Source organism: Fusarium tjaetaba (assembly GCF_013396195.1).
Source record: "Fusarium tjaetaba strain NRRL 66243 chromosome Unknown NRRL66243_c0000021, whole genome shotgun sequence".
Taxonomy (NCBI): Eukaryota; Fungi; Ascomycota; class Sordariomycetes; order Hypocreales; family Nectriaceae; genus Fusarium; species Fusarium tjaetaba.
This window is the reverse complement of record NW_023501217.1, coordinates 157,736-170,389: the sequence shown is the minus strand read 5'-3', so window position 1 is coordinate 170,389 and position 12,654 is coordinate 157,736. Positions and strand designations below refer to the sequence as shown.

The window sequence follows — 12,654 nt, the reverse complement described above, 5'->3', positions numbered from 1 at the left end:
TCTCTTCTTTTCTTTCTTTTCTTTATTGCTGCCTCCCAACATCGTTGCCGCCTCCCAATACCATTGCTGACTTATACTTTTGGTTCTGTGCTATTGAAACACTCCATGTCCTCATCTTCCCAGTCGAGTGAGTCAAAACATTTCTTAGTGATTACATATAATCAGTAGTGATATAAAGCTTGAATAAAATATGGATCCGCGGAGTTGGAGGTTTCTGGGAACATTTCAACATTCTGGGATGCATTGCGAATGACATACATGTGTCGTCCTGTCAATCACTCTCGAAATGTAAAACCCAATCACTCTCAAGTATGAACAAAATCACGCATCACACACAATCAGTCACTTACAATGTTCCGAGTTGGGGGGCAAAGCTCCTCGGCGATGATGCACTGGTCTTGCATCGGCACATGAAATCACGGCGAATGGTTATCTGCACTGAGTAAGCCCTTGTGTCAAAAGCGATGTCCTACTTTGCATGCCCAATCTGATGTCGATGCCAATAAGTTACGAACTGAGGCAAAGGAACAGCATTGGGAGTATTTGCAAGCTGCCTTGTCCAGTTGATCGTCTGAATCAATCCATTCACAACTTGCCCTAACTGGAGGTGGGTGATTATGATCTCTTCAAGTTCGCTGTGATAATATAAGCTCTCAGCAACTGGCCCTGAATCTTGGTTCTATGTTTTTTTATCTATGTATGTCAAGTTGGAAGAGTCTTGGCTGAACCTGGTAGCGTATAGCTGGGCTGAGCTTTCCAAATCTAATCATCGCCATGGATTTATTTTATTCCGTCAACTTGAAAGTGTACCTACACAGTACGAATGACTCTCGTTGCACCTTTTATGCAGTTCTTTCAAGTAGTCTCGAACTGCCTTGCAACTTGCCCGATCCCCAGCATGTGTTCGAAGAAGGTCTCTCTTAACTAGGCCGATGATATCGCGAATAAACTGACTATTACCTTGATCAAGAAATTTTGATATTTCCTGGTGTTTGTAAGTGAATGATGCACATAGCTCTCAAGCATTCCAACATACCTGTTTTATAGATTCTTTCAATACGACAGTATTAGGTAGATTGTTGCCCCGGCTAATCACTGCACAGCCAGTGTCTCTTTCAGTTAAAGCCTGGGGAACTAGGCATTGACGGGTGATATTCAAGTTTGAATACTTGAAAAACTTATCATCATCAGAACCTTCTCCTTCCTCGGCGGAGGTCGAAGCTGATAATGAATTCGCCAGTGCCCAGCCGCCATGCGACCAGACTATGAAGTGCAGGATGATGCATCCAAAAGACCATAGATCCGAGTTCGGAGCAAGTTCACCGGTTAGTAGCTCTGGAGCGCGGTAGGCCGAGTCAATGCCTATATCATAGCCTCGTTGATGATGGGCTTGGTCGTCATGGTACTGCATAGACCCAAAGTCTGCAATCTTGAGTATGCACTGAGTGATCCCTTTGGTTTCAAAACATAGAATACGCTCTGGGCTGAGATCTCTATGTGGCGGCTGTTTCTCTCCCAGTACCCCTGACGGGAATAAGTCTCGGATCAGTTGTAAGGCATCAGCCAAACCAAATAGCTGTGCTGAGATCCATGTAGCCATGTCAACTGCATCAACGCCGGGAGAGTTGCTGGCCCAGAACTGCTCCAAGTCACAGTCAGGCCACCCGAAAATAAAAGACCTTGTGCAACCATGCGTCAGGCCCAGAAGGAGTTCCAGCACGTGAGGATGACGTTTCTTAGCCAGTTTGAGCAAAGACTTGAATCTCAAATCATATTCTGCGGCTTCAACATCTCGCAGAACCTTAACAGCGAAGACATTCTGATTCGAACGCTGAAGAACTGATGATAAGCCAAGTATCGGCTGACTTTTGATTGAAAGATGGCTTACCTTGGGATTTCCTTGGCTATGGTGAGCGTGATGAATTTCGATCTTCTCCATACCTAGGTATCTATGCACGGGACTTGAGGCGCTATCTGGGATGGTTTCGGCAACACTGAACGGGAGCGGAATCATGTAGCTCATTGTGTACTGCATAACCCTCGGATCATCATCGCCAGGGAGAACAAAGTACGGTGCTAACATGTTCCATTGATAGGAATCAAACATGTCGGACTCGTGTTCCCTCCAGTTGATGAATGCTTGGATAGGTTCTGAAGACGTCCCGTTTCTCCTGACTAGCCTCAAGCCGTCAGGGTCCAACTCCAATGGCAGGTCCTCATCTGACAGACCCTCATCGCAAACATCGGCGATAGCGGGTACTTTCCCCATTAGAGCAAGAATAGCAAAAATCTTCTTCCGCGTTGGGCACGGAGTGGAAATGCCTGTCGAATCAGTTGGACCAGGGCCCAGTTTGGTATGCCGCTTGAAGTCTATATTTCCCTGGATATCCATGGCTCTCCTCGACAGTTCTGACTCTTCGAACAAGTCGAGTCTTCTTAGCTCTTTCAGGATTGCCTCGTGGTTTATAATGCGATTCAATTGGTCCATCGGGAGGTACCTCGACGAGAACAAGCTTGTAGATGGTTCTGGATCGGAATCATCATCCGGTTCAACTGAGTGTACCATGGCTTGGCGTATTTCTCTTCCAAGAGATACAGAAATCTCCTTTTTCTGTATTGGAAATGATTCCGAGCCTTTGCTTGAACTGGAACCCCATGAAGAAATATCAGAGTCAAGCAATTGCAAAGCATCTGGGTCATCGTCTCCCTGGGCTTTATCCGAGTCTGTATCGCCGTAAAGACCGTCGTCCTGATTGAGAGACTGCGCCGTCGCAGCAAAGCATGCGAGCCTCTCTTGGTGGTAAGTCATATGATTGAAAAGGCCTCTGAAAAATGGCCCAGTCGACAGGCAAAAAGGGCATGAGGTTCGTTCTTCTTGATAACTAGCCTGCCCCAAATCTAGCATTGCTTCAATTTGGCCTCTCCCGAGTTCTTGATGTGATGATATGAAGTGATGTTCGAGGGAGTCTCGTGACGAGAAATTCTCTGGGTGCTCAAAGCAACGAAAGGTCTTCCTGTGGATCTGGGCCTCATGGCTCAACCACGCGGAGCGAGTCCCATACATGGCGTCTGGATCTGGGCAGTCATTCCGAGTGCACATGTAAGGTTGGAGGTCTTTTATTATATGCTTCCTGAGTCGGATGTTAGTCAAATGTCTTCTTCCGTATAAATTTGATAACTATCACCTCTAGCGACTGTGTTGCAATTCCCTGGCAGGGCAGACGAGATGGCAATAGGGACATCGGGCCTCCGTTTCGTTGAGGGACAGAGGGGGAGCAGGTGGAAGGTTAGATGCAGTCTCGTCGATGTTGTATGCGGTCGAAATGCGAGATGTTGCTGAGCTATTGTTGCTCACAGTATCCGTATGTCGACCCCTCAGACTGAATTCTGTCTCAGACAACACCGTAGATTCTGCTACAGGCAGAATTAGCAATGGTCGAATGAGCTCTGGTGTTTGTGTGACATGTTGACTAGGGTTGTAATTTGATGGTGGAGGAGCTGAGATAGTAGGTGATTTCAATGCCACCTCACTCTCTCTTACTGCTAACTTCTTCGAATGTCTTTCCCAGTACGAAAATATACGACGGCGGTTCGTGATAGATTTGGCCCACCTCTCTATAAGATGTCCATTTATCACCAATGCGTCAGTTCTTTCTGTCTCAGCAAGAGTGATCTTAGCTTCGTCAGGAGTGATGGGAAACCGCAAAGCTTTGTGGTGCCGGGATCCCAGTCGCCATTGCCTCAAGGTTTCTTCCACGTGTGTTCGATCAAACTCGGTATACAAATCGAACAAATCTACTACAGCACTCTCATCAGCATCGTCCAGATTTACCATCTTTCTATGAGATAGCGCTCTCAACATCAGAGGCCCCATCGATCTTGCAGCAGGGTTTCTCAGTTTGAAAGATAGCTTGAAAAGATCGGAAATAATGGAGGCTATCTCTACTAGATTCTGCCCCAGCTCAGTCTTTTGGGGTGTTTTGTTTTCGTTGTCGGAACTGTCATCAGACGCACTATCCATAATTCTTGATACTTCGCAAGCGTCTGTTCCACAGACAACCGCTGTCCTTGCAATATTTCCATATCTATAACTGTTTGTACGTAAGAGTTCAGAGTCACCAGGTCGTAATTTACTTACTGCTGGATATCAATTGCCCGAGCTGCTCAAAGCACTGAGTAATGGCCAGTTTCATCACCGAAAAGCCCCGAAGCCGGGCGTCAAGAGCTGCATTCCCACTTTGAAGGGCTCCTATGTTACTCGCCCAGACTTTGAGTCGATCTCGCTGATTAGAGAGAGCCTTTTGTGTGAGACATCGTTTGTGAAGATCGGATGCGTCTTTCAGAGTGGATATGTGGACATCGAAAGACAGGAGACACTCCTTAGTAATTGATGCAACGGAGTTGCTTGATTCAGTATCCATTTTATTGATACAGACTCGCAGAAAGAGTATGTCTCTTCCAGAACTTCGTTTGTTTGTACTGTTCACTATGATCTGTGTAAAATTGTTCTTACCGCTCATGAGGGGGGATCGAGATACCCCTTTTCAGGCTACTCATCCGGCTTGTGCCACCTCTACAGTCTCACAGCACTTCGTGGCCTTCAGTGGTTGGCCGATATTACTTGAACCAGCCGATGACAAATAATGTCGCATCTGTTTCCTCTTTCGCATACACCCACCACTTGTCTCAAATTCCCCCGGATTACTTCCATCGTCCAAGCTGACCTACCATTTACAATTTTCGACCTGACTTTCAGCATGGCTGAGGTCGCCGGCTTGGTTCTTGGAGTACTCCCCATTATCATATCGGTATTAAATCATAAAGATGAGGTATCGGAGTACACACTTGCTTTCTTCCGTTGGCAGAAAGCCAAAGCACTTATGACGCGACAGCTTGCATTATGTCAGGTGGACTTCGATATTAATATGCGGTTGCTTCTTAAGAACACTGTGAGTCCAGAGAAACACTGCAATATGATAGAAGACCCACAGCATGATTCATGGACAGACAGCGAGTTCCTCCAAAAGGTAGAAGAAAAGTTGGGCAAGTTTTATGCTGTACTGATAAGCATACTACGTGACATCGAGGGTAGCATGATTTGGATCGTCTCCAGCCTTGATATAGCCGGCCAAGATGAGGTTTGTCAACGAACATGTCAATCGAGTGTCGAGATGGTGTAGCTGAATCTTCAACAGCTGGCACAAAAGGGTTTGGGGGCCATTATACAAGAGTACGATCCCGTCACCCAAGCTAGGCTTCCAGAAAGGACTCTCAGACTACGAAAACGAGCGAGGTTTACATGGAGCTGCCATAAAGTCAAAGCTGAGATGAAAAAGCTGGAGGGTTGCAATGCGAGATTGAATAGAATCTTGACAGCTTCTAATAAGCTCGCCGAGTTGACACCGGCTACCGACAATATGGCTGTCAGCTTCGTTGGACCTCTAGAAGAAATTTCCAGAAATGCTTCCAGAGTCCATGATGCCCTGTCCAGCAGTTGGTGCTCCCTTGGTGACTGCAATCATCAGGCCGCCATAATGTTAGAGGAGAGACTGTCTCGAAAATCCATCTGTCATAGATCTGGTGCAAATCGTCCATATGCAAATATTGGGCACTTTAGTATCTTACTTTCGAGAGATGCTGTGGCTGCCTGGCTGAGCGCTGAGTTCCACCTGGAGCGTGACAAACCACTGGAACCAACGTATGAATGATGCCTTTGACAATTCATCCGAGAGAGGCTGATGATTTATTTAGCAACAACGCCCAGGGGAACCGCCGTGTGCGTTTCGAGCCTTCCGATATCCCCGCTAACCAACCTCAAGCTTATAGAGTGACTGACATTTGTACTTTCATTCGGAGCGCCTCTGCTTCAGACCTGAGGTTTTCTATAGATCACTGCAATGTCTTATGTCGACTTGATTTACCGGGGAGCTCCGATAGCCACAACCTACAGAGAGGACTTAGTTTGCAGGATCTGCTGCCTGACATGAAAAGTCAGTCCTTTGCGTTATGCGATTTCTACCGCCTAGCTATCACACTGGCATCATCCTGCATCCAGCTTCAAAGCACTCGCTGGCTTCACCAATCCTGGAACAAGCAGAGTATCTTGTTCCTTCGACCCGACCCAGATGGCGAGGCTTCGGCAGACATGCGGTATCCTTATCTTGCCCTTCAATCTCAGTCAGGTATTTTATAGAATGCAAACAAAGTTCAGAAACTAACACTCATGCTTAGTGAATGGCACAGAAGGCTCAGAAATGGAGCGTGTTAACATGCTGAGCCTCGCAATCATGCTCATGGAAATCAAAACAGGAACGGCAATAGAGTGTCATAGACGCCCAGACGACCTGGGTTCAGACGGGAAGCAAAATAGCTCAACCAACTACTTGACTGCTTCAAGGTGGCTCCGTCAACTGACTGACCGCGGGAGGCTTCCGTGGAGATACGGTGATGCTGTGAGATATTGCATCAGATTTTATGACGATCATCATGCCTCACTAGAATACGCTGATACTCAAAAGCAATTCAGAGAGGAAGTGATTGGTGGGTTGGAGGCAGAAATGCAAGCTATAGTGCATGGAGTTTGACTTGACTTTAACAGAGTATAACAAGACTACCGACTGTATTCCCTTTAACTATCACGGAAATTGCCAATTTCTCTGACCTTGCCCGACCTGCGTAAACGAGGTTTTCCTCTTTGTCATTGCGTAGCCAGACCACCATTGATGCGAACTGCCGTGACAATTTGGACTCTCACACATGACTACAGTAGTGACTTTGCATAAAGGTTAGCAGAAACCAATCATAATGTTATTTCTCCTCTCTTTCTATTGCCGACTGTACAAATTAAATGCAATTGGCAGGCTTGTAAAGCTTATCTCGTGCAATTGTGTTGGGTAGCTGGTATACTGCCCGGACTGACTTTGATAAGAGTGTTATTTTGAGTTGATTGACCCCAAGCTGATGATTCACATCACGCGCCTCGCACAATTGCAATTGACTTGTTAGTAACTGCGTCACTGAGAAAGAGATTTGTCACTGAACCGCGATCGAGTCAATTCTACCAGATTTGATGAAGCAAAACGGTAAAGTCCCTAAATATCATAAGTGATGAAGTGTAGACTGTAAGTGATGAAGTGTAGACTCTTAAGATATTCTTGAGAGTGATCAAGTGTGTGTTGTGCGTGATTGAGTGCATATTCAGAGTGATAAACAGAGCGCAGCAGTTATATCATGCGCACCTAATCCTGCCATTGCCATATGCGTATCTAGTCTCACACTTCACATTCCACTCAACTTCATAGGAGCCAAGCCTCCCTCTACTTGTGCACAGAACCCACCAAATTCTCTGCCCTGTTCTGTCTCGTGATGAGTTCCGACGTGCATCGCGATGCTACGAAAACGAGTCTACGTACTCTTCTTTGGGAAAAAAGGACCCCAATTCCTGACCAAAAACTGAAATTTGCGTGGCCATACGAGCTGCTCAAAACGCTGATGACACCGGTCCTGATCTATAACGAACTGATCGTCTTATCGATGAACGAGAGGGAAGCAACGAAATATCGAGACATCATCCTCGGCAAATACAAAAAGCGATCAAGGGCCTCCCCCGAGACCTATCGCCGTGTCTTTGCCATACTCCTCTTCCAAGGGCAGGTGATGAACATCGGCAAGTTTCTGAGGGAGAAGCTACACGACGGACTTTTCCCGTTGGACCGTACCGAAGGGCGCGAAATTGCTCAGAAGTGTTTTGAATCACTCGGTTGGGACGATGAGGATGTGGAATACTTCAACAGCTCTGGATTGAGAGTGTCGGCTGATAGTGATATCAGGAGCAAGCAATAGTACAGTCTACCAAAAAAGACTTTGTATACTGAGGGAAGACAGTTGGCACTGCATTTCAAGGATTTGTAGAGAATCATAAGTTGCAAAGCTACTTATGTACTTTACATGTGCAATCCGAATGAAACAGAAATGACACTTTCATGCTTATTTGCAGTTGAGACTTGTGGCTGTGAGCTTGTTCCGGCAGAGAGAACCTAGACACTTTCATGCAAGACCTACGACATCTGTCTGCGACTAATAGTACACGGGATGTCCTTGTGATACATAAACCAGGAGTTATCATACTTCCATCTATGGTTCGGATCCGTGATACGAACCTACATCTTGGGTTAATACTTGATCAATAGCTCAGGGAGATGACCAGACTTACATCAAAGTTCACATAAAGCGTAGCAAACATTTTATACATCTCCAACTTGGACATGTGTTTACCCATGCAAACTCGCGAGCCGTGTCCAAACATCATCTCAGTGCACTCGTGCATTCGTCGCACGCGTTGGGCATGTCCCTGTTCAGATTCACCCTTGCTGCGAAGCCATCGCTCAGGTCGGAAGGTATCGACGTCTTCGCCAAAGACACCAACATCGCGAGTGATTACACAAGGGTTGATGCCGACTTTTGTTCCAGCGGGAATGAAGCGACCGTCTGAAAGTTCGAGACCTTCTTTTGGTACTTCGCGCTCAAGGATGAGACCGACAGCGGGGGAGATTCGCATAGACTCACGCATGACTGCATCGAAATAGGGTAGTTGACTGATCTCCTTCCATTGAGGAACTGGTAGAGTTAAGTTGGCGGAACGGAGCTCGGCGACCATCTTCTCGCACACAGATGGATTCTTTAGAAGATGGTAAGCCGGAGCACGCATAGCACCAGCTGTTGAGTCACCACCAGCCAAGACATTGAGCATAAGCCAATTCAGAATTTGCTGATCATCGACATAGTCAACAGTCTCCTTCAAGCTGTTATACTTGTCGATGAAGAGATCCACAGGCTTACGCTTGGCAGCGCCAGAAGCCACTTGTTGTTGATACTCTGTGAGAATTTTAATGGTGTACAATACGCCATTGACAAGAGGGCGAGGACCAATGCGCCAGATGGGATTCTTATCCAACCACTCATCAAGCCATGGGATCTGACTGACGGGTGTGAAATACTTGAGTCCAGCTGTGCTTTCAGCAATGATGTTCTCGACATCAGCAGCCTGGTCCATGAAGCCGTAGTTGCGACCAAAGCTGATATTTGCAGCAGCGTCCCAAGCGTAGTAGGCTACCCATTCGTCCATCTTGCAGACATACCCTGTGCTGGCAAAGCGATTGTACAAGTGAGTGATCAGCTCACAGAGGGTTTCGTCCATGATGGGCTCAGCCTCCAGCATCTTGGGGAGTGTCCAGAAGCCCCGGATGGGTTTGGTGTATTTGGTGTGAAAGTCTTCATCTGCAGTGTTGAAGATGTTCTGCATTCGCTGGCCATTGACAACAACATCGTTGGGGCGGTACATGTTTGTCTAAGACAGTTAGAACCCATTGGAATCAATCCACCCAGGAAATTCCCATCACTCTTTGGGCAGCGCTGTAAGGACTTACCTTTCGCCATGGGTTTCTCGTCGTGTAAATGACACGAATCAGATCTGGGTCACTAATACTGATCGTATTTGGACCAACCCGCACGGCAGAACCCCATTTCTGATGCCATGCTCGCATGTGTTCATCAACATTTCCCTTGGTGGCAAGATACGCCCGATAAAAGTCCGTATACTTTGCAGCAAGAGGGCCAGGAATGCGTCTGAGAGGCGAGAATAAGAGGTCGTAAAAGATACGAGCGACGACAAAAGCAACGCCGACGTACAGCACGTAGCTCAGGTCGAAAGAAGAAAGGGCCATGATCTACAGAGACAACGAGTTGCATCTGCGGAGAAAACAAAGAGGATATATCATAAATTTGCTGCGGGATGCAGACGCGGGACCGAGCCGAATCTATATTGCTTTTTGCGGAGGGCATGGTCTGATTACTGGAGATGTGTAATGCACCACCTCTCCACACTCCCACTATCACAGGTAAAGAGAAAAGTGACGCTGCTGTAGAGAATGCGTCTGGATTATGCACTATGTAACAGTACTCCACCGCCAAATTGCAGGGTTTTTATGCTAGTGTTTATGATATGTCTTAACTCCACGCGGGAGAAACCAAATACAGAAGCGGAACAGCCATTGAGCATACAGGAACAGGAACTGTTCCCTCACAAACATGTGTGGAATTGTTAGCTCCCCCACACAAGCATGAGGCTCCTTGAAACTTGGCATGCAGTAGTTACAACAAGAATCCCACGCACATGGTCTCGATTAGCAACCACCTCGGTTGGAATTATCAGAATTGGTTTAGGTTCTCGAGGTTCTGCACGATGAGAACGAGGGAAGAGATAATATCTCACCGGGGAGGCGGGATCATCCTTGCACAGGCCAGGGGTATCCTTGGAAGAAGGCTGAGCAAACAAAGAGCTTACAGGACTCGAGGCAACATTCGAAGCACAAGCTGAATACAAGAGAATATGAGAAGTGACTGTCACGTAACTATTGGCTTACTCTCGGTTAGTAGACAATAAGATAACGTTGGAGCTAGTGACACGGGACAAGTACGCCATTGGTACGGGAACTAACCTTGGACTAACGTACGTTAGACAAGACATCAATTAACATTAATCTTCACACAACGGTTTCTTCAACACTAGATTAACCGAGACTCTTATTTAAGTCAAATCCACTCTGCACAAATTTCTTGCAGAACCTCTCGCGGCCGGCAAACCAAACCCACTCTCTGTGGCGAGCCAATTATGCAGGAGTATGGCACGGCATCTGATCTATCAGATCCGCGAGCCCCAACACTTCACCGGGATTGGCAGTAATACGGAGATAATAATAAGCGACTCCCATGCTCTAATTTTGTTTGCGACCCTGTTGTAACAACTGATATTTGACATATTATGCAAAGGCGAGCAAACATCATCTCCCCCGTGATTGGATCTGCAGATCGTCTCCGTTGCAGCTTGCTCAACGTATGATTGTGACGGCATTGATCGTCCCCATTGTTTTCTCTCCTCTCACAGTCGGGATATTCTCATGCCCTCGATTGGATTCGCTACTCGGGCGTTTTTGCCAGCCCCGTTTTCAACGTTGCTTTTTTTCAACCGTTGTTTCGAGTCCAACGGCTTCGGTCTCTCCCGAGGCCAATCTTTTCCCCACGATGGAATATCCTTCTTTCCTTTTCTTTCTTTGTGATACTTGAAATCATTTGCCCGGTCTCTTTGAGATGTGACATATGGCTGAGAGAACGAGGCTATGTTACGAGAAAATTTGTTTGCCTGCCGGTTTTGTTATTTTCGTATTTATGCATCAAGGTTTGTCCTTGGACACATATAAGACGCATGAATGTGCCTGCTAAAGCAGTGTGAGACAAACTTGTTGGTTATCGATCGGAACATGGCTGCCGCTACGCCTTCTCCTGAGTATCTCGCTGAGACGCGGGGCCCGGTGATTCGGACTGTTACGTGGCTTTCTGTGATTTTTCCCATTCTTTTTGTTGGACTTAGAGTGTACACGAGATTGTTTGTGCGAAAGGTCTTTGGTCTTGATGACTGGGTCATTGTTATCTCTCTGGTAAGAAGCCAAGCTTCTTCGACATCCCGCGTACTGACAAATATGTGTTACCACAGATTCTTCTCATCTGCTATGGCGCCATCATCGAAGCTGCCGTTCAGAAAGGTCTCGGTCGACACGTCGAATGGGTTCTTACCTTTGCACCTCAAGATGCCGTCCCGGTCGCATTGCTAGGCCAAGTCTCACAGCCCTTCGTCGTCATGTCGTGTGCCTTGGGCAAGACATCCTTCTCGATCAGCCTCATGCGACTAGCCGCACAGCGATTCATCCATCGGTTCCTCTGGTTCATCGTCGTCACTATGCTTACGCTTCATATCCTCATCTCTATCATTGTCTTTGTGCACTGCGAAGATCCCCGAACAACATGGAACCCGGCTATTGTGAGCAAGTGTTGGCATCCTAATTCCTACCTTGGAGTTTTGTACTTCATCGGCGGTAAGTCTGTCTCATACGGTGGGGTTTTTCCAATACTGACATTCATCAAGGTTACTCTGCCGCCACCGATTTCATCCTCGCGCTTCTTCCTTGGGCTATGCTCTGGAACTTGAACATGAAGAACAAGGAAAAGTTCGGTGTAGCTGTCGCCATGAGCCTTGGTGTTTTGTACGCTCTCGTCTCCTATCATCATCGTCTCTAACTAACTCCTCCAGTGCCGGAGCCATCGCCGTCATTAAGTGCACTAAGCTCAAAGCCAACGCAACAAGCAACGATCCTACCTACGACGTCGGTGAACTTCTCCTCACAGCTTGCGCTGAGAATGCTCTCATTATCATGGCTGCTTGTATACCCACCCTTCGGCCCATGCTTCGCAAGGTCTTTCCTTCATCAGCCAAGTCAAGCGAGAACTCGCATCGCTTGAAGAACATGAACAACATCATGTTTGTTCCCAAGAACAAGGCTGGTCAATGGAGTGCCTTGATTGAGACGGAGGCTCACCCGGATCATACTTCCGACAACCAGAGTGACAAGAGTATTCTTAATCAACATCGTGGTACTATGAACGGTCAGGGTAATGCTGGACCTGCTGGTGGACCTGCTAGTCCAGCACTATCACCACATATCAGGAAAACCATGTCGGTGAATGTGTCATATGACAGGGGTAACAGTATGTAAATGGGAGTAGGGGCAGATAGGCAGATCCGATATAGCAGCCATGGGCCAA

General features: G+C 47.0%; 5 protein-coding genes across 5 annotated transcripts; 2 read left to right on the top strand and 3 right to left on the bottom strand.

The window, feature by feature from the left end:
* Positions 1 to 1,018: 1,018 nt before the first annotated feature.
* On the bottom strand, positions 1,019 to 3,064 carry FTJAE_928 (serine threonine kinase; the record flags this gene model as incomplete). Its single annotated transcript, XM_037356184.1, has 1 exon — positions 1,019 to 3,064. One exon carries the CDS (start codon positions 3,062 to 3,064, stop codon positions 1,019 to 1,021), a length of 2,046 nt encoding a protein of 681 aa, XP_037211958.1.
* Positions 3,065 to 3,187: 123 nt separating this feature from the next.
* On the bottom strand, positions 3,188 to 4,421 carry FTJAE_927 (meiosis-specific serine threonine kinase mek1; the record flags this gene model as incomplete). The annotated part of the gene is made up of 2 exons (XM_037356173.1): positions 3,188 to 4,085; positions 4,135 to 4,421. 2 exons carry the CDS (start codon positions 4,419 to 4,421, stop codon positions 3,188 to 3,190), a joined length of 1,185 nt encoding a protein of 394 aa, XP_037211957.1.
* Positions 4,422 to 4,757: 336 nt separating this feature from the next.
* On the top strand, positions 4,758 to 7,842 carry FTJAE_926 (uncharacterized protein; the record flags this gene model as incomplete). Its single annotated transcript, XM_037356162.1, has 5 exons — positions 4,758 to 5,138; positions 5,196 to 5,698; positions 5,992 to 6,182; positions 6,232 to 6,397; positions 7,302 to 7,842. 5 exons carry the CDS (start codon positions 4,758 to 4,760, stop codon positions 7,840 to 7,842), a joined length of 1,782 nt encoding a protein of 593 aa, XP_037211956.1.
* Positions 7,843 to 8,057: 215 nt separating this feature from the next.
* Positions 8,058 to 9,722, bottom strand: FTJAE_925 (pisatin demethylase cytochrome P450 monooxygenase; the record flags this gene model as incomplete). The annotated part of the gene is made up of 4 exons (XM_037356151.1): positions 8,058 to 8,070; positions 8,128 to 8,159; positions 8,213 to 9,346; positions 9,426 to 9,722. The coding sequence occupies 4 exons, from the start codon at positions 9,720 to 9,722 to the stop codon at positions 8,058 to 8,060; spliced, it is 1,476 nt and encodes a 491-aa protein (XP_037211955.1).
* A 1,593-nt stretch (positions 9,723 to 11,315) lies between these two features.
* FTJAE_924 (integral membrane protein PTH11) lies at positions 11,316 to 12,605 on the top strand (the record flags this gene model as incomplete). Its single annotated transcript, XM_037356140.1, has 4 exons — positions 11,316 to 11,492; positions 11,549 to 11,927; positions 11,978 to 12,095; positions 12,143 to 12,605. 4 exons carry the CDS (start codon positions 11,316 to 11,318, stop codon positions 12,603 to 12,605), a joined length of 1,137 nt encoding a protein of 378 aa, XP_037211954.1.
* Between the last annotated feature and the right edge of the window lie 49 nt (positions 12,606 to 12,654).